This window comes from Pinus tabuliformis, chromosome 3_1 (genome assembly GCF_031772625.1).
Source record: "Pinus tabuliformis cultivar Carrire ecotype Pingquan chromosome 3_1, CPIR1, whole genome shotgun sequence".
Classification (NCBI taxonomy): Eukaryota; Viridiplantae; Streptophyta; class Pinopsida; order Pinales; family Pinaceae; genus Pinus; species Pinus tabuliformis.
Window position 1 is genome coordinate 976,453,816 of NC_142301.1, and position 21,503 is coordinate 976,475,318.

Below are 21,503 nucleotides of genomic sequence, written 5' to 3' on the forward strand. Positions count from 1 at the left end.
CTAAGTGCTAAGTACTATAAGTGGAATGGTATTTGCGATTGGTAAAAAATAATATGTTTCACATTTTGGAGCATTTTGTTTTAATTGATCTCATTGGAGCACTTGATTAAGATGTCATTACTAATTTGCATTAGATCTCATTTACTTATGCTTTATTGAGAAATTCACAATATTTTCTTTGGGATTTATTGATCATATTAATACTCTAAAACATATATCCTAATCTGATCAATTGAAAATGAAATGGTATTTTGTTATTGATACATTTAAAGCATTTGTTTAATATTTGCATTTCATATCAGATCTAAGCTTGCATCTTTAAAATCTATCTCCAAGCTTAAGCTTGGTTGTATAGAAATTTAGGACAACCTTCTCCATTTTCAATTCAAGAACCCGACCCTTACTCAACGATTAAAACGAGTGACCTTGCAGTTCTCTTGTGGGCATTTCCTTGTAGAAACGGAGGCACTTGGCTCGTTAGAATTCTTGGGTAGGTATCGTTAATGAGGCCTTAGCCTCCTTCCCCAACACAGGTCTTCACCCTTAGCATAGGCATATAATTAAAATTAACCAAGATCTCTTGCATTTCACATAGTTAGATCTTGCATTCTCATTTGGTTATTGTAACTAGAATTGTGGGCTAGTTTATTTACTTGCGAATTTTCTTTACATTTGTTAAAATTGGCAACTAGCGCCAAATTCCTGTTTGGACAACTCATTTGATGGAGATAATTATTGCATTGAATTCCTCTTTTTGAGAGGACCAAAATCGACCTAAATATCACTAAATTTGGACAAGGAGAAATATGTTTTTGAGGTCAAGTCCACACATGTGCAAATTGTGAAGGTTGACCACATCATCATGTAGGCTTATGAAGCCCAACAGACATGTCTTTTGAACCTCAATGACTTGTATAAATAAGGATGACCTGAAACCTCATTTGGCACCTCATCAACTCACACATCCTTCTCTCTCCTCATCTGATTGGTTATGCTACTAAGATATGTTCATCGAATTCACACATTTCTAAATCCACCATATGAGTTCTTGAAACATTTTACAACCCACAAGCTAATTCCTTTGACATTATTTGACAAGCTTATTGCAGCGATTGCTACAATTTGAAAAACACATGGCAGCCCTAAATGCTATAGCCATTAAGGCTTTCTGTCAAAATTCTAATAGTGCTATAACAAAAATTTGAATCAGAAAACATTGAATTATTGATAAGAATATGAAACATAAACCATAAATGAAATTTACCTCAAACTTACCTCAAGCCTTTGATCTTCCAAACCATATTTTAGTTGCCATTATTTTTTGCATTTTCTTTTAAGGGCTGATTTTGTAATTCCTCAAGGTATATTTTCGGTACATGTCTATTTTCTTCCCTTGTGTTAAATTTGGCAACTAGGGCCAAACTTTGCATTGGACAACTCATATTTTTCTTGGATTCCTCTCTCCGAGAGGTGTAGGATTGATTTAAAGATCATCCCATTCTGACATGTAGAAGTGAAATTATGAATTTATTTTGATTATGGACAAATTGTCAAGGTCGGCCAACCATCAAATTAGCCTCCTCCGGCCTTCAACATTGCATATAAAGACAAGGTGTCTCCCCATTTTGGCATTACTCATTCATATTTCTTTCTCTCATCTTGATTGGGTACAAATTTATGGGCTTCTCTCTCTCTCCGCACATGCGAAGAAAGGTCTGATTTTCTAGCTGTTGCGTTGACCAGATTTGACTGAAATTTCAGGAGGCTGACTTTGACCAGCGTTGACTTCAGTTTCGTGAGGGAGACTTCTTTTTGGGCAGGCCATTGTTTTGGGCACAAAAGTCTAGGCAATTTGACCCCAGCGTTGACTGCCCTAGTTCTGGTTGTTGTGTTGACTTGAGTTGACCAAGTTTGACTGGTTAATTTCATACTGTTTTGGGCTGCATTATCTTGCTGTTGGAGGCCAAGTTGACCAAGGTGGACCGAGTTGTTTTAGAGGTCAATTTTAGCCTTGTTGGCCAGTGTTGACTTTCTGGTTAGGGCTTTTTGTTTCTGTTGTTTTGACTGATCAGTTTGGGCAAGTGAATATTGTAAATTGTACTCTCTCTGTGCTGAACTTTTGAAGAATTATAAGAAGAATTGATCAAGGGTTTCCCCACATTGGGGTTTGTCCCTGGCTGGTGCCATATTTTGTGTCCTCTTGTGTTGGCTTGTCTTCTACTGTTATTGTTTATGTTCTATCTACATTTTACTATCATGTTGATGTGATTGCTATACTGGATATGATATTGGACTAATAAAGAAAATTGAAGTAAAATTGCTCTAAGCATAGAACATACCATTGTTATCCTAAAATTAACATGGGATTAGAGCTGAGGTGAAGACAAAGCCCAAGAAAAAGTGAGAAGAGAAATCACCAAGAGGAGCAATCACTAATCAAAGACAAGATTCAATGGCTTCCACATCCTACTTCAAGTCTGATGATAAGCTTCATGATAAGTCTGCTTATCATGCATGGAAGATGTCTCTTGATTTGACATTAGAAGAACAAGATGTGATTGATTATGTGCAAGGAAAGATTTCAAAACCTCCTTCTAATGCACTCGCTGCTGCTAAAACCAAATACAAGAAAGGTGAAGTCAAAGCCAAGAAGATCATCAATGATTCTATTCATAAGCATTTTGTTGCTTACATTTCCGATTTGAACACATCAAAGGAGATATATGACAGGTTGGTTGGCATGTTCAAATCTAGCAATGCAAATTAATTTTTTTCCTCAAGAACAAGTTGAACGATATAAAGAAGGGAAAAGGTGAGGATATTCAATCCTACTTCATGAGGATTACCGAGATCAAAAATGATCTTCTTTCGATTGGTGAAGCTATTGCTGACAGGGAGCTCACTCTCATTGCCCTTGGAGGCCTTCCTCCTGAATGACACGTGTTCAACACTACTATTCTCAATAACGACAGAAATCCAGGTTTTGAAGAATTGCTGACTAGATGTTCTCAAGAAGAAACAAGGATGATGGAATTGGAGATGCCTTCGAATAGGAATAATCCTATCACATTCTCTGCTCATGCCAAGAGGAAGAACAATGCAGGTTCAAAGAAGCAAAGTCAAGGAAGACCGTGATTCAAAAATGGAAGGAAGGGAAGATGCTTCATTTGCAACAAGTTTGGTCACTATGCCAGGGAGTGTCCAAATAGAAATGACACATCTCATGATAATGATCACAATCATTCCAGGGGCAACAACAACAATCAAAGGAATGGTAGGTTCAACAACAAAGGGAAAAGGAATGCTTCCGTTACTCAACTTCGAAATGATCAAGCTTCTAAAAGAACAAGAAACTTCAGGTATGATGAGTCTAATGTTGTAAATTCTAAGCAAAAGGAATTTTATCTTATATCTTCCCTCTCTACTACCTCTCCTTCGGATACTTTGGGAAATTGGTTGATTGATAATTTGATAATGGTGCCTCAAGGCACTTCACTGGGTACAAGGAAGCTCTTTCAAATTTGATAGAGAAGGATACAAATTTGGAAATTATCCTTGGAGACAATGCCACCTATCCCGTGAAGGGAGTTGGGAATGTTACCCTTCAATTGAATCAAGGTTACACCGTTCATCTTCAAGAAGTACTATATGTTCCTGATCTAAAGAAGAATCTAGTGTCTATCTCGACAATGGAAGACAAAGGATTCAAGGTGGCATTCATCGATGGAAAGGTATGTGTGTGGAAAAGAAATTTCAAAGAAGCATATACTCTTGGATTCAGGGTTGACAATTTATATCAAGTTGGAGGGAGTCCACTAGGAGCCATGTCTTGTGACACATCTCTTCAATCTGAACTATGGCACTGAAGGTTTGCTCATCTTCACTATAAGGCTCTACCCGATGCAAGGAAGATGGTTACAAGTATGCCCGAATTCAAAATAGAACATGAAGGTGTATGTCAGGGATGTGCTGAGGGAAAACATACAAGGGGACCATTCCCCTCTAGTGATAGCAAGATCACAAACATTTTGCAATTGGTTCATTCTGATCTATCTGGTATGTTGCCTTTGACATCATTAGGAGGATATTTATATTATGTTGCCTTTATAGATGATTTCTCTCGCAGACTTGAATATATTTCTTGAAGAAGAAGGACGAAATATTCTCATGGTTTCGTGCCTTCAAAGCCTTGGTGGAAAATCAAACAGGGAAGAAGATCAAGATATTGAGGACTGATAATGGAACTGAGTATGAGTCAAATGAATTCAATAACTATTTCAGGGAAGCTGGCATTAAGAGAGAGACTACTACTGCATATACTCCTCAGCAAAATGGTGTCGTTGAAAGGAAGAACCGTTCTGTCGTAGAAGCCACCCGTGCCATGCTTCATGATCAAAGCCCTCCTAAATTCTTATGGGCCGAAGCTACAAACACCATCGTGTGTGTTCACCGGTAAGAAACCTGATGTTTCTCACTTTAGAATTTTTGGTAGCCCCATATATTTTCATCTGCTGAAAGAAAAGAGAAGCAAATTGGATGCTTTTGGGAAAGGTACATTTGTGGGATACACTGAAACTTCTAAGGCATATAGAATCTATGTGCCTGGTCAAAGAGAAGTAGAGTTGAGTCATGATGTCACCTTCGATGAGGATGTTGCCCTAAGGAAGATTAGAAACCTTCCTCTTCCAAGGAAGGACAAAGAAGCAGATGTAGGAAATGAGTCAATTCCAAACACATCCGAATGAGTCAATTCCAAAACTTACTTGGACTTGTGCTCACTGCTTGGGAAATCAACCTTGATGGACTTGTTAAGTGTGCACCCTTTACATATGCCTTGCTGCTTAATGTTGAAATCTAGAAGACCTCTAACCATCTCCCTTATATTCAACAATGATCTATAATGCAAGTGCTCCATCCTCTTGTGATACAAGTTACAACTCACACACATTATCACTTCTATGAACCAGAGTTCGAATAGGCTCACCTTGTAACTTGTACAAATTACTTTTTTTCCCCTAATCACCTAAACTGTTTCTGGGCTAGATCCTTCCGACCTGATACTTGGCCTTTCTTGAATTCTGCGGCAAAACCCTTATCCTCCATGATGGAAACTGTAAGCAAATTCTTCTTGAGCAGTGGAACATACCACACATCCTTCAAGTTTGAAGAGTTGCTTGACTCGAATTGGAAAGAAATTGTACCAAGTCCAACTACTGAATTCTTGGCATGATCACCAAGCTCCTCTTGTATTGCTAAGTTCTCCTCTGTTAGACTCGTAAACAATTGTTTGGCTGATGTCATATGACGAGATGCCCATTGTCCACATACCACATGTTCCTTGGAACCGTGCTTGTAAAAAGGCAAGAAACTAATGAGAAGTACCTCTCAAATTTTTCTCCAAACTCACTCTTATGAGTTTCTGCTAAGGCTGCCACTTGCTTCTGTTGCTGCTTCCCTTTGCCCTTCTTTTTCTTTGGACACTGTGATGCCTAATGTCCATGCTTATGACATATGAAGCACTTGATTTTACTCAAGTCCTTTGGCAATGAGGTTAACTCCTCTCTCTTTCCTTTACCTTTACTGGAACCCTTTTCTTTTGCCTTCCTCTTATGATCGATTAGGGCCAGGTTCTCATCATCTCCCTTCTTGTTGGCTTTAGACTTCATTCGAGTCTCTTCCTAGATACAGTCATCCCACAGTCTCTCGAAGTTTGGAAGCTTCTTGCAAGCACAAATTCCTGGACGAATGTTTCCCAAGAACTTGGTAAACCGTTCAATGTCCTCCACTATGCAAGCTGATCACAGATTTGAGTGTTTTTCATGAGGTAAATGGCAACTGTGTCAGATCTGGACATATCTATTTATTTGATCTTGTTTCTCAGGATCATCTTCTTGTTAATGTTCTCGCTCTAGTAGAGGCTTACCAATGTATTGAACATCTTGGAAATGTGAGGAATCAAGTGATCCTTCACTGGAACCAGGATCACCTGCTTGGATTTAACCTCCTTTTTTGTGGCTTCCAATTGCCACGGATTTGTTTGCAATGGAACTGTATGCTCAATAATATCCTAGAAATCATATTCCTCCAACAGAAATGTAGCACTAGCTCTCCATGACAAGAAATTTGAGGCTTCATCCAATGTGTCAAATATAAGACTTGCTACTGTCATCCTTCCATATCTAAACAAACTTCCTTACGAATGTGCTTAGTGCTTCAAGCACCTATTAAAAAATAACTATTGGGTTTTAAATCTAATAGATCTGCTGCTGTAAATACTTGGAAGCTTCAATCAGAGACCTAGCTCTGATACCATATTGGAAATTTTTTTCCAAACCCAAAGTGAATAACGTCTTTATGATCGTAAGTAAAATTACTTGCTGAAATCTATTTTTTAAGACAGAAAATTTCAGACCATAGAATTTATCATACAATTGCTGGAAAAATAAATTAGTGGAAGCAAAATAAATTCCAAGTACACAGTTAATTTTTCCTGGCCTTCAAATCAGTTTTTCATTAAAAATCATTCCAAACATACAAGGGCTTCCCACACTGGGAAAATTTGCCCACTAAGAAAGAAAAATTAACTCAGCCTCATGCTGATTCAAATTGTATGTCCTCCTCCCAAAAATTGTACAGCCGAATTGTTGGGTCGAACTCGTACTGTTGCTGTTGCTGTGCCCAATTTGTATGCCTTCCTCCACTGTTTTATCATATGGCCTCCACAAATTGTCCGAAATCGATTTCCTTGCTGCTATTTTGTTTCCATTTCTCCTAATGTCTTGCACACTAAGTAAAAACGTCACTGTGTGCAATTGAGCTATTGTGTTTCATTGTGTTTTTCCTTCCACTTTGCTCTTCCTTTATAATTTTGAGCTGATGACCAAATCTTCCTAACCCTAATCTCACTTTGAGATCAATGGCCGAGATTCATTTACGTCACTTTTGTAATTAAATTACACTTTATTAGACTTTTCATAACTTAAAATTAAAAGGCTCTTCGCTTTAGTAATTTACTTTAATAAAGTGAATAAAAAATAGAAAGGATTTCAGACGACTTGACGTGTGTTTGACACAAGGCTTGTATGAAAGGTCTTGTCTGAGATACAATCATCAACAATTCCCATGCTCCCTTTTTACCAAGCCCATTGTTTTGAACCCCCTCCTTGAGTCCTTGTAGTTACTTGGAATATTAAATTTTTAAAATAGAAGGATAGAAAATGAAACATAAAAGAGAATGTGAAATTTTGATAGAAAATGAAAGATGAAGGAGAATTTCAACTTTACATGAAATTTTATCATTACCATTAATTGTTTCAGAATGTTTGAGAGTGGTTCTAATCTCATAAGAGTTCATATAGAGAAAGTATAATTTCATATTCTGTTCAGAATTCAGCAAACTTAACAGTTTACAAGGATTTTAGGATCGGCTAGATTGTAGCATTTGCATTGGATTTTATCATGTATCAGTATGAGGATATGGGATTGATTGTTAATCAAGAGCACCAAGCCATACATGTACCTTCATGTTGGTGATGTTGATTGTTGAACTCTTCTGTCATGATTTTAGCAAAAATGTCCTGGGGAAAATATACTCTCTGCGTCAAAACTTGGAAAGGCACTCCTATGTTCTAATTTTTCCGATTGTCTATATATAATGAGAAATTCAATGGGGTTAGTCTATAGATGATATATGAATCATGATTTATGATTTTTTAATTATTATGTAATATTTTTTGTATAAGATTATAAACTTTTCTGTGCTTTATCATTTATCTTTCAAGTTTCATATATTATAATTTAAACTTTTTAATATTTTTGGTGGGCTCCTCTATGTTAAAGATCTCGACATCCCCTATGACATTTCCTAAGATTTGGGGGTTTCTTCTACTTATCCTTTGGATGCATTTCCCTGCTTATGTGTTCCTGTGTCCAGAAAGTTTGGTGGAACATTGCAGTTAGGACATCAAGGTGTTGTGAAGAAATGGCATAACATAGAAGGATTTAACTAGAGAATGAAAACAGCAAAAGAGTCAAACAGAACTGTCCACCCTATTATGCAGCCATTATTGCAGCGGAACTACAAGTAATGTCCAGCAATATATATTCATTAATGCGTGAAAAAATGGAAGCACACTTACATAAAAATCCCTATAGTCACATTCCCCTTCAAGGAATATTAAATTAGGCTCTAGATAGGAGTTCTCTTACAAATCCAACCATGACAAATGATGGAGAGAGCTACTCCTTAAATAGAGTCTAACTCCATCTGCTTTTACAATAAAATATGATTTGTTTTCCTTGATCCACTAATCTCTCCGAAAACAACAATAAAATAAGCTTGAAATGTTCTAGATCCATGCCTTGCTCCATGGGAAAACAATAAAATATTGCATCCTTAACCTCGATAACTGATCTCCATTAAACTGGCAATATGTGGTTATAAATAATAAAATAGTATAACAAGTCACTTTGAGTTTTCTGAGGCAAAGAGCTTCTTCATTTTTAGGCTTCTTTTGGCTTGAATCAAACCTTTTTCATGCAAGTGTCACTTCTAGACCAGCATGTTCTCATAGGAAAACATCTTTACAATTCTTGCTTAAAGTATTCATCTATATTCTAAAATGCCAGGCGTCCTTCCTTGATGGCTGTGCAAGATGAGCTGGAAAACTTGACACAGTCGTTATGAATGTGTTCCTCAAACTAGGTCAAAATTCTTATCAAGAATAGGCTACCTCCGTACAAGCATTAATCCTTCTAGAATCATGCCATATAGAAAGGGATGTCCTTGGTTCTCGTACATGGACATTTTTTTGACCCTGTCAAGGGGCATGAATAATTATAACTGCCTTTTTCTTCAATTCTGGGATGCTCCTCAAATCAAGTATAAAGCTGCCACCTGCCCACCCTTTAGGGCATCCTGCCCATTTATTTTTATCATAAAATAAGTGCTGGAGGCTTCCCTAAGTAGATCGATCCTCTCCCATGGTGAATACATCCCTGGCACCAATCAATGATTCAATCATACGTCAAAAATGGACCCAGAATGAAGGGTTCCAGCTTGTGATCTGGAAATACACCTTGCTGCAGAACCTCCAAGGTAATGCTGCTGCTACAGGTTTCCAGTCTATGCAACTACTCTGCTGTTTTATGCCTCGTGTGGAACAGAACTGTATACTTGGCCCCCATTGTTGGATCTTTGTTGCCTTTAAAACACTGATAATGGCTCTAATCTGCCTGGTCCTTGTAACTTGTCACAAAAAAGTGCCATGCCTGCTGAAGCGGCAAAAATACAGATCAAACAAGGCTGAATACTTCATCACAAGAACATTGAATATGGTTACCATTAGTCTTCGTCACATAGATGACGTTCAAGATGCTATGCCTCAGAGCATGCTTGTTATACATAGGTTCAGAGGTCACCACAATGCTGTTGGCCACTAAACAGTGGTGACAGCAAATGCTGTTGGCCAGCATTCAAAATCCTTTTATATGCCCTTACGTTTGCCCAGGGACATTATTCCTCCTCCCCATATCCTATGTAATGCTCGCTGCCACTGCTATGCACATAACATATTTGAAACTACCTCATCTAATTTCTGTAGTGTTCAATTATGAGTGGGGTATTAACTGAATTTGCTTCAGAAGTTACATCATTACTATACTGTTGATGCACAACTACAAAGTAAATAATCAGAAAAAGACCAAATCAGGCAATACAATCCAGCATTTATTCTCCTTGGTAGATCAGGCCTCAAGGATCCATCATCCAACTGCAGACTTATCATCTCCAATGAATTGGGTGATTCTGGTTCGACATTCATTTTGGGGGTATCCTCTCGGAGGATGAAAAGCAGTGGACAAGTGCTAATGGAAGAATCTCTAACATGTAGTAAAACTTAATAATAAGATAGTCTAAAGCATCAAGGTCTGCATCCTTGTCAAATGCAGAAAGAGCAAGCACACTGCACCTTATGACAAAACAATTGTTGAATATAGCTGTATCAAGTTGCAAACCCAACACATGCTTGAACCCTCAACTTCATTGATCATTTATACTGCTGGCTGTAAGACAATGATATTTTACTGCTCGTTACTGTATAAAGATCTAGATTAGGCCAAAATATTAACTTCTGTCTGCTTAGAGTGTTAGAAGTTAGAACATGTCTGGAAAAATGCATAACATCTCTCAATGCAGAGTCCCTTTTGACATGAGCAATCTCCATGAAAAAGGATTGAACTCTTTACACAGCATTATGCCAAAATTGTTGATCCAAAATCTCAGCTTGAATGAATCTCTCAAAATGTGGAGGCATTTTTATGGGTAACAGTCTCAAGGTCCTCTTTCAGGTCTGCTATCTTCTTGTCAAGCTTCTGTATGCTTGATGTCGAGTGCCGATTCTCTTATTGGATGTTAATGGTTTTTAGGTCTTTCAACTTTTATCTTTTTAGTGCTTTACCCATATCAGTTTTTGCATTGTCTTCAAAGCACTGGGAGCTACTTCAAGGTCATGGACTCAACTGCTCTGATACCAATATGATCTGTAAATGTTACGCCTCTAGCCCATCTGTTTTGCCAACACGGATCTTCTATGCAGAATTGAAAATTGCTGTCAATGCTGAGTTCAAAACTGTTTTTTAAACTATTTAAGTGCAGCATTCCTATTACCAACACTTCTGCCCACCCATTACATTCTCAGGCAACAAACAAGATGCAACTAATTCTACGCTCGTTATTGACATCATGGTGGCCATGCAATGTTAAATATGTATGTTTATGAATGCATAAATGCGGAGCTGTGAGTGATAGCACTGCACACACGCTTGAATAATGTATGAAATCGGGAGATTTGAACAGGCCATGGATAAGCTGTGAGCAATTTAGTAAACACATGGTTTTAGGGCAAGTTGATGGCATGAAAATTGAGTTATAGTGCCAACCAATCACCATGAGCACTGAAGGTGAAACTAGCAACAAAACAACCAAGAGATTTTGATGCCTGTTACATGTGCATGCACAGCACATAAGCCACATTTCATACCAGCGATTCAGTCAAATGGTAATTGGGCAGTAGGAAGCCACCAGTGATTTAATTAAAGGGAAATCTTGGAATCTATGACAAATATGCTGCGGTATGTGGTTACCTAGCAAAAGAACGTCACACAGATTCAATTAAAGGAGTAGGTGGGCAGTCCTGAGCTAATAACCATAGTCCAACACGCTCTAATCAACCAGTGATTCAACACATTAATAATAGTGCTGTTACTGATGAATTACACAGTGCACAAGCTATAATTTCATACCAGTGAACAGAGAAACCAATTTTAGTGTGTAAGGAATCCATTAGGCAATTGGGTTCACTGCTGTTATTCAACGTCCCATTGAATTAACAAACATAAGAATTCAATACAGGCTCACAGTTTCTAACAGTTAGCATTTCATTTAAGCCGACAATTAAATTGCTCAACCAATTAATTAAACCAGCGATTCAATCAAGCTAACAATTAAAGTTCTCAGCGAATTAATTAAATCAACGATGACACCAGCAGGAAATTGATTCAAACACTGGGGAATTGATTTTAATGCAGAGATCTTTGGGATTAATTACCACCATAACCAATCAAGCATGAAGAGAACTCAATCACACATTATAAACAACAGAATTTACCCTGGAAACACAAATGAGAAAATCCAGCAATTTATGGCTTCTCTTTATGATCTGGAATTGCTGCAAACTGGAGCTATGCACTCTCAATCAGAGAATTCATGTATTCTTATTCCTTGGCTGTACTTTGTAGATTGTTTTGGCTCCAAGACAATCTTCATTCTCCATGGACAGGACCAAAATCCTCTTCATCCTCCAATCTATGAACAGATTGGTTCATTCCCAAGTCTTCAGTTTTCTGCTGTGGTGCCCCTCTTCCAACCTTCATTTTTTTCAACCTTTTCAGTCGTTTTTCCATCAGGCAAGCATCCTCTATATAATGTTGCCTTGCAATGCCAACCAAGAAGTGGTCCATTCCATCTTCTTATCGCCAAAATGAGGCCTTTGGCCTTTGATGTTCAAGTTTATTGTCAACGGACCATTGACTCCAAACTTTGCCAATAATTTTCCCTTCTACAAATTTTAGAGGAGGGTTTCTTTCAGATCCATTTTGGATCACAAATTCAAAGAAGCGGCTATGAAATTTGCCATTATCTTTATGTAGAGCCTATACGAGGGAGTGCTAATACTGTTATCTTTATGCTAAATTGCAATGTACACTATATTGCATTGCAAGCAGCAAATAAATGCAACATTTCTTCTTGAATTCCAATGATGTGAAAGGTTGAAATTAAAAAAAAAAAAACTATTTGAACAACCTTATTCCATAAACATTCATGGTTTTAATGTTCTAGATGGATCCAACCTAGAAGACTACTACTTAATGTAGTGTAGGTGAGATTTGTGTAATTTTGAAATATAATATATAGGGACTATGCCCTTACAACATACATGGAATTTTGGAAACCTCATGATGAGTACCATACAACTATGCAAATGCACGATATGCATTGAATCACTAGCAGACATTCTAAAAGTGTTATGTTCAAAGTTCAAACTGTCAAGATGGGACACTTAACATTATCCAATCTACTTGAAACAATATATGCCCATGAAAAGAAATTCAAACGTTCTAATAGATGAACAAGGTAGAAGACTTATACTAAATATAGCTTGATATATGGTTTACACTAATGTTTCAGCGTAATAGTGACAGTGCCCCCACAATTCATTCACTTGGCACTTCAACATTCGGTGAACATTTGAGGGACAACTTGCATGACAGTAATAATTTTGCTCTTGAAAACTTTGGAAAATCAATGTTATTTCATGGCAGGTAGGGGCACAATCATAGTGCTTAGATTTCACTTTTCATACTCTAATTTGCTCTTAAATTTTATCAATAAGTATTTTAATATGTAAACCCAAACTCCATATTTTAATGTAACACATACTCCTCTTAGTTTTGATATTTTCCTTAGAATTGAATGATCTGTCTGGCTGATACTTCCCACCTTGATTACTAGGTCACATGGCTGCAAAAGCAAAATCCCAGTCTATCAGATCGAGAACGTGAACTTATGTCCAAGCTTGGTTCTCAGGACTCGCTCCAAAAAGAAGTTGAGAAGCTACAAGAGGTCATCTTTCTGCTTTTTGACTCTAGAGTTTACATTTTAATGTATAATTGTTTGCATTTTAGATTACAAGTTCTCGCTTGTAGGCTTGCTTTACAGTGTCTTTTAGTTCCCTTAATTTTATTACAGTATTTTCTTTCAGGTTAATAAAGAGTTACACACTCAACTTTCACGCTATAGAGAAACAGAAAAGTCTGGTGATATCCTAGATAGAGTTTTTGCTTTGGAAACTGAATTGGCAGAGGCATTGGAGTCAAATACCATGTACAAGTCACAGCTCAGGAGGTAAACTAACATTTCATTGGCACTGTTTAATAGTTGGATGCATGATTTTGTGACTTTTTGACCTGTCAGCAGTGGATGGAGAAAAATCTTGACCTAATGTGTAAGTTCCACTTTGTGAATGAATGAGGTTGGCTTGTTTTCTATTTTTAATAGTACTGCTGGGTTTGTGCAGTTTGTTCTCCTGGTTTATGGGATAGAGCAGAGATAGATCAAACCTGTATTACCAGCTTCAATTCAGCTTTGAAATTTAGCAAATAACAAAATTGTTTAGATTTGGGTACCTTGAGGCCATTAAACATATATATTTTCAGCATTTCTTTGAAATCTGAAAAGCTGCCCAAACATCCCTGACAATGCGGAAAACATGGCAAAAATGCAGAATAAATTTCATCTGGGAGGATTTCATAGGTTTGGTGAAACAATGAACGTTCCTGCCACGTGGTTAATTTCTCTTGTGGTTCATGATTGGTTCCCCTGCATGCTGTGAATTTTCTGTTGTGCTTTATTTATTTAAATAGTATCTCCCCTTATTTAGGGCAAACTAGGGTTTAAGTTTGTTAAAGGATTGAGAAATTCTTTCCAAAATAAATCAGTAAAGTTTTCTATTTTTGGAACAATTGCATCTATTATTTCATTAATGCCTAAAATAAGATACATAATACAATCATATATTTCAACCTAAATTAAGAGCGTGCTCACTCATGTTTCCATGCAAGAAAGTTATTGGTACCTACCAATTTATTGCTTTCCTACAAAAAGACATTGATGTATATTCAAAAGGGGACATGTAATTACTTGATAGATTTTGGGATGTAATGGAATTGCTTCATCCTTGAAGGCTTGCTGGCTTGTCTTCCCTGGATCTTGATGCTCTTCAAGTTGCCTTCTTCAAGTGGACTTGCTTGATGATGAGATTTGCTTGATGACCTGTAGCTTTGATGTAGGTTCTGCTCCAATTTGCTCTTCTTTGTAGGCGCCTTTATGTAAGGCTCTTCTTCTAGCTTTGTAGACCTCCTTTGTGAATGATGGATTGTAGACCCTTAATGTCCTTGAAGTGGTTGAGACTTCTATGCTTGATGCTTCAACTTTGTAGATGCTTCTTTTGATGAGTGTTCTTGAGTTGCCCTTTCCTTGATGTGTCACCTATGCTCTGAAACCATGTTGAAGAATCTAGGGCAAAATAGTGTTGTGATGATTCTTCGTTACTTGATAACAGTTTGTGGAGTCTTTTTACTTTTCTTATGAGGTTATACTACTTATTATTAGTGCTTATGTGTGTACCTCGTCAAACTGCTACCAAAACAAAATAACAAGAACACAAAGTTTGGCTCTCTGCCAAGGACAAAACCTCTCCACTCTTGAGAGGAAAACCCTTTGCAAGTTTTCTATTATTGAATCTTCTTATTTGAACCACTGCCAAACCTAGACCCTTGACTAGGATATTCTCCAAGCATAAGTCAAATCCTTCCTTTTTCTGCACTATCACTTCCAGCACATCTTCCGGCACTTTGTTTTCCAATTAGAGTCCTTTTTACTTTAGAATGATGGGCTCCTTCACTAGGCTTATGAGTCGTTGGAGGCTTGATCTTTCACCCAAACAAAGAACTGTTAGCTGTTGTTATACCCTTACTGCACCTCGCACATGTGACTGTTTCTAGCCCTAGAAATAGTCCTCTTCTTCCTCTTTGTCTCTTTTCTTCCTTCATTTGTGATGGTCTCTTCTTCGCTTTAGAGTCTTCCTTCCACGCTGGAGTAGGAGGCCTTTGTAGGCCTAGTTACTAGCCCAAACAATAGAAAATATATCATTGTAATATTACTGCTGATGTAGCCACAAACTGTCCCTTATTCCTTCGCATGTGAGTGTATAAACCCTAGAAACAACCTCTCAATCTTCGTTGTTCTTCCTCTTCTCTTTGCTGCCTTGTTAGACCTTTTATCTTGTCTTTTCTTCGTCCTTCTTAGTCTTCTTTTTCTTGCGGATTTCAGAGATAGTTCGTTGTCCTTTTGAGGAGTGGACAACCTCTATAAATAGAGGTATGTCCCTCCTCTTCAAGCCGACATGACTATCCATTAGGCTGACTTACAGTTTGCACTATAATTCAACTTTTATTCATCGTTTTGTTGCTTGGAGACTTTGTTGATGCTAGGAGAGGATTTGACTATGCTTGGAGGTGTTCCCATGACCTTGTATGATGACATACATGATGTAACATGCCCTCAAAGGGTCTTATCATAATTACATTTTGACTTTGACTTTCTAGAAGCACTTTAAAATGTGCTTGACCTATTTTCAATGAGCAAGAAACTCATTGACAAATATTACAAAAATAATTTCTCTTTTCTTGAATAAATACAAATATCAAAATTACATTTATGAAGACCTAGCCTAGTTACATTTCCTTCAACAGAGCAACCTCGGTCATGCTATGGACCTCTCATCCAAGATATCATGGCAGATCTCATACTAAAGCAGCGTCCAAATGTGCTTATGAACAATAATCTCAAATGTCAGCAATACATCTATGCAGACACATACCATAGGAGAAATATCTCATTCTCAAAATATAATACCTCATGCCAATGTTGTACGAAGCCCCCCCCCAGTTCCAAGCCCGAAAGCGCGTCCCGTGCGGAAGCGTGCTTACGCCTAATTTTGCCGCTTCCTGGAATTTTCCGAAGCGTGGCTCGGAAGCGCGCTTCGTACGACGCTTCGGAGGGCGAAGCATATGCTTCCGTACGATTCCGGAAAAGCGTTTAGAAATTCGTTTTTTTTCAATTTTTTTTTTTTTTTTTTCAATTTTAGGTGAGTTTGCTTGTTGGGGGTGGGTCCACCTTGGGTTAGGGTGAGGAATGAAGGTAAAAAAAATATTAAAAAATATAAATATAGCAGATGCTCCCTCATGGTAATGTTAAATTCTTAAAGTAAAAGTGACATTCTCCTTTATTTTTCATTTTCATCCTTTTACTTAAATTTTTAACATTACCATGAAATGACTCAGGATGTTTGAGAGTGGTTCCAGCCTCATTGGACTTCATATGGAGAAAATAGAATTTCATATCCTATTCAAAGTTCAGTAGACTTAACAGTTTTCAGGAATTCAGGATCAATGGGATTGTGGCATTTCATTAGATTATATCAAGTATGAATGTATGCGATTAGCATTTAATCAAGAGCACCAAGCCCTATATGTACCCTAGTGTTGGTGGTGTTAATTGTTGAACTCCTTTGTCACGCGACATGCCCTTAGCAAAAAATTACCTTTCAATCAAGTCAAAATCATCGATCAAGCATGTTAAGCTTTTTCTACCATATTTTAAGTCTTGAATTAGGTAGTTTGATCAAAATTGGGCAATGTTGACTAATATCCCTAGACAATCGAGGTAGAGGCAAAGGCTAGACAAGAGGAGAAGAATCTAGATTTTAGATGGTTGATGCATCTAAATGGTTGATGCTCGAATAATTGATTATTAATGTACAATGGATGTTATATCTATCTTGATTTATGCAAAAATATGCATGTTTTCATGTCTTCTACAACTAATTTGGTATTTGGGATGTTTGTTTTGAGTATAAATGCAAAAAAATATAAATATATATATATATATATATAGTAGACACTTCCACAGATGCTTCGCTTCCTAGATTTTTGGAAAATGACGCTTCGGCGTCCCCGCTTCGTGCAACTTTGCCTCATGCAAATATTTCAAATCATGCTTGGTGGCAACTCTATGTGAGTGAAGTAGCTCAATCATGAATTTATTCAGGTTCTATGCACATCATATATATACAGATGGTTGTTCAAAAACAAAATCAACAATACTTCAATCAACTATCGGATGCCATGCCGAGTTCAACAACATCTTTGAACTTCAAATCAGAGTATCAAGGATTTACAAAAACATTTTCCAATAGCTTTGCAATATGGAATTTCTTTCCCAAATTCCATAAATTGATTCATCATGCCATGATACATCATTCTGGGCTTCATAAGCTATCTTCCTCTGATTTAGATCATTAGAGGCTCATCACCTGTCACAAGTAGATCATCAGGATATAAAACCAAAACCATAATCAAAATCAAAGCCATACCTTGGAACTCATCATCATGACTTCATCAGATAACTGTCAAATGTAGATATATCAGGATCGGGGAGCTTGCTTCATGCAATGCTCTAAGCATAATGTCTTACTATGCCAGCATAATCAATGTTGTATCATCACAACAACAAAGTCATCTCATCAGAGTTTAGAAGTCAAATCAAGACCATTATCAAAGTCATCATTATTAGAGTATCAATACTTCCAACCAAGAGACAGGTAGAGCTCATATCAAATCATGACTTCATCATGCCAACAAGTTGTCATCAACCATGCATCATCAGTCAGAACTTGATCAAGTCATTCTCATAATCATAATACAAGTCATTTATGTCACTAGGTGCAGATGCATACACCAAGGATTAGTGATGCAAGTTCCATTTTCATGTTGAATCACAACTAGCAGTACCTCAACCATTTTTCTAAGAATAAGGAGGCAGATCTCCACATAGGCCATCATGCCCACATCGCATCGATATAAAATCAACAATCGTCAAATCAGATCATCAGGTCAAGTCCAAATTGCTATTGTAGAGAGATGTATATTCAATTGGAACTCATCATCATGACTTCATCAGATAACTATCAAATGTAGATATATCAGGATCGGGGAGCTTGCTTCATGCAATGCTCTAAGCATAATGTCTTACTAAGCCAGCATAATCAATGTTGTATCATCACAACAACAAAGTCATCTCATCAGAGTTTAGAAGTCAAATCAAGACCATTATCAAAGTCATCATTATTAGAGTATCAATACTTCCAACCAGGAGACAGGTAGAGCTCACATCCAATCATGACTTCATCATGCCAACAAGTTGTCATCAACCATGTATCATCAGTCTGAACTTGATCAAGTCATTCTCATAATCATAATACAAGTCATTTATGTCACTAGGTGCAGATGCATACACCAAGGATTAGTCATGCAAGTTCCATTTTCATGTTGAATCACAACTAGCAGTACCTCAACCATTTTTCTAAGAATAAGGAGGCAGATCTCCACATAGGCCATCATGCCCACATGGCATCGATATAAAATCAACAATCGTCAAATCAGATCATCAGGTCAAGTCCAAATTGCTATTGTAGAGAGATGTATATTCAAAGCACATCTCCATCATCAATTCAAAGTTATTGTCAAGCATCATGTCAAAGCAATTTTCATATATACCAGTAATTCCAAATCATGGCAACCTCTTGTAGTTTAAACATAGTGACATATCTATATGTATGTCCCGGTCACCTGCAAACAAAAGTATAGTCTGCATGTTCATTCAAGCTTTTCCTGCTAGCAGATCTTGTTGTTATCTACAATACATCTGTGGTACTGGCATCTTCCAGGTGACCATCTAATTTGATGCAGAATACTTCATTATATGATCAACAATTTAACTCAACAACTTCAGAAATCAATTAACAATGGCAGAATATGTCAGGGATATCATTATTTAGAGTTCAGACAGTTTTAGAAACCTTCAGATGATGGTCAACTATAGTCAAACCTCTGGTCGCTCCCTTCAGGTTAGCATGAGAGCGAATTTCGCTGCCTGGACACTGTCTAGGCCTTAGCATGCGAGGGACCAGGGACAAGATCTCCTAGATCTGTGACTGCATCCACAGACAAAACCCTAATTTATGTACAAGCTTCATATCTAAGACTTTGTTGCAGATCAATACTGTCAGATGCACATACTTCAGTAGCATAGAATAGAAATGGTAATAAGGGTAAGAATCTTGAGAAGAGATTCTCCCTCCAATTGGGGATCTGCATCATTCATCTTCATTCATGTAAGCAACATGTCTCTACTTGAGTCATGCAACAACAGATCTGTTAGATCATAAACATATGGTTATCAGCGTCATGACATCAATATTTCATCAAAGGTTAGACTCAAAGCAGTAGATAGATGCAGCATCATATCTCAAGGATTATGAACACAATAGCACTTTCTATCAAGTCACTCCATCAAGTTAGGACATTCAGTTTAACCACAACCATAGTTAGTAAGAGATCTACTTATCAATTTTACACTTATACTTCTCACATAAAGGTTACCAGGCTCTTCATGACCAATGAAATTAGGTTAGATCATTCAATAAAGCTTTATCAAAACAACAAGAGTGTTAATCACTCTTTCCATATGTTGTCATCATGCTTATCACAAGCATTACTAGCAGACTCATGTATAGGAGTCAGTGAACTATCCTTCTATATGAAATCCATCATGACAAGTATCAAGAGTATCATTTTCTAGAGCCAAGGTGCTAGCCTTCTTTATAGGATCAAGATATCCAACGAATAGATCATAGATGTTAGCAAAACATCAAGTGTATCAATGTATCAACATTAGATGGCGTCATAGAATTCAAGAAGATCAAAATGTTCAACACCAAGTGCATCATTTCATCATAGGAAACATATATCCAAGTCACTTTGATATGCATGTATGAGCCATTAAAGAAAGAGACATTCTCATCATACCTTAGGGCTTATCGAGCCAATAGATGAAACATACCATGCATACCTTGTGGTATTACCTGTGCACCTTTTCATTAGACATAGATTGCTTGAAGCACTTTGTCATCTTTTCATCAAGTACCTCTTGATCTCTTTCTAGATCTGCATCTCAACATGATCCTCAAGCAGGATCTACTCATCACATCTCATCATGGAGGTTAGAAACATCCATATACTCAAATGCCTATGCAGGAAGTACAAGCAGTAATCATAATCTTCAGATCTATAAGTCTAACAAGTAAGAAGCATCATAAGTCAATAAATACTTATCTTGAATGAGAGGTGATCCTCTCCCTCTTGAACCAATCTTCAAGAGCCATCAATGTCCATGGTCCATATACCAATGTTGCCTTCAAGTATCCAACCAAGTCTGTTAGGGATTATCCTATCTAGGGCTTCATCGAATCTTCCACAAGTGCTTGACATAGACCATGCTAGAGTTTCATACATCAAATCTCAAGTCTTTGCCATAAACCAGGGTTTTCTCTCCATCCTAACCTCATATAATCCATCAAATTAATCATCAAGATGCCTAGGGTTTTCTTCAAACCCTAGAATTCTTTTAGGTCTCCACCTTCCTCTTCTTTCTTCCATCCAAGTTGTTATTATTGGGGTGATCTCCATGACTTTCCTTCAAGCGATCTCTGATACCAATTTAATTTTTCGTAGGGCGACATTGTTCTTTGCTTTGATAATTGCATATCATCATTAATAAATTAAGTTCATCATTACATTATTCAAATCTACACCATTATACATCATCATATGCAAATATATAGAAAGAAACAACATCACCATCATCATCAATGCAGCGGAACATAATAGGAATAGTAGAAGAAAAACATGCACACACATAGAGACACCGGGATTGGTCCAAGACCATAGCAAAACCCACTATGGGGAAAGCCCTTGCAAATCTTCTTCCTCTTAGATCGTCATCAAATGATGTAGGAAAAGAGTGTACAATGATCCATAACTTTATTAATGCAACAAAACAATAATGATATGCATGGAACAGATCTAATCATGCTAGAAATCAAAACCCTCACACTGATGGTTGTAATGTGTTGTCACAAACTAATGTCAACTGTTGTATATTGTTGTCACTGTGTCGAACACTGCTAAACATTGGTGTCACTGTCAATGAGCCCAATACATATGTTTGCAGTAGATACTAACAAATCGGATCGACAGATCTACAGATCTATATAATAGGAGAGAGAAACCCAGATCACTGACGTCAAGTGAAGCCAAGATGTCAAACCCTAGATCTGAACTCAAGTCACTTTCATCAAAACTGTCTATGTGCGATCGAAACTCTCTGGTCGCTCTCGGTACTATGTGAGGGCGACTGTGACTGCTTGATCGCTCTTTGGAAGACTCTGTGCATGCAACCGGGGTGCAACAGCTAAAACACTTGG

At 37.3% G+C, this 21,503-nt stretch overlaps 1 protein-coding gene across 4 annotated transcripts in view; it reads left to right on the forward strand.

The window, feature by feature from the left end:
• Positions 1–21,503, forward strand: part of LOC149191103 (uncharacterized) — a 251,372-nt gene that overhangs the window by 223,040 nt on the left and 6,829 nt on the right. For 3 of the 4 annotated variants that reach the window (XM_089412338.1, XM_089412339.1, XM_089412337.1), the window contains 2 exons: positions 13,070–13,180; positions 13,320–13,462. In XM_089412338.1, coding sequence (XP_089268464.1) covers positions 13,070–13,180; positions 13,320–13,462 — 254 coding nt within the window. Of the gene's footprint in view, positions 1–12,745; positions 12,880–13,069; positions 13,181–13,319; positions 13,463–21,503 lie in introns of all 4 variants that reach the window. The other variant, XR_016256026.1, reaches the window with a different exon arrangement.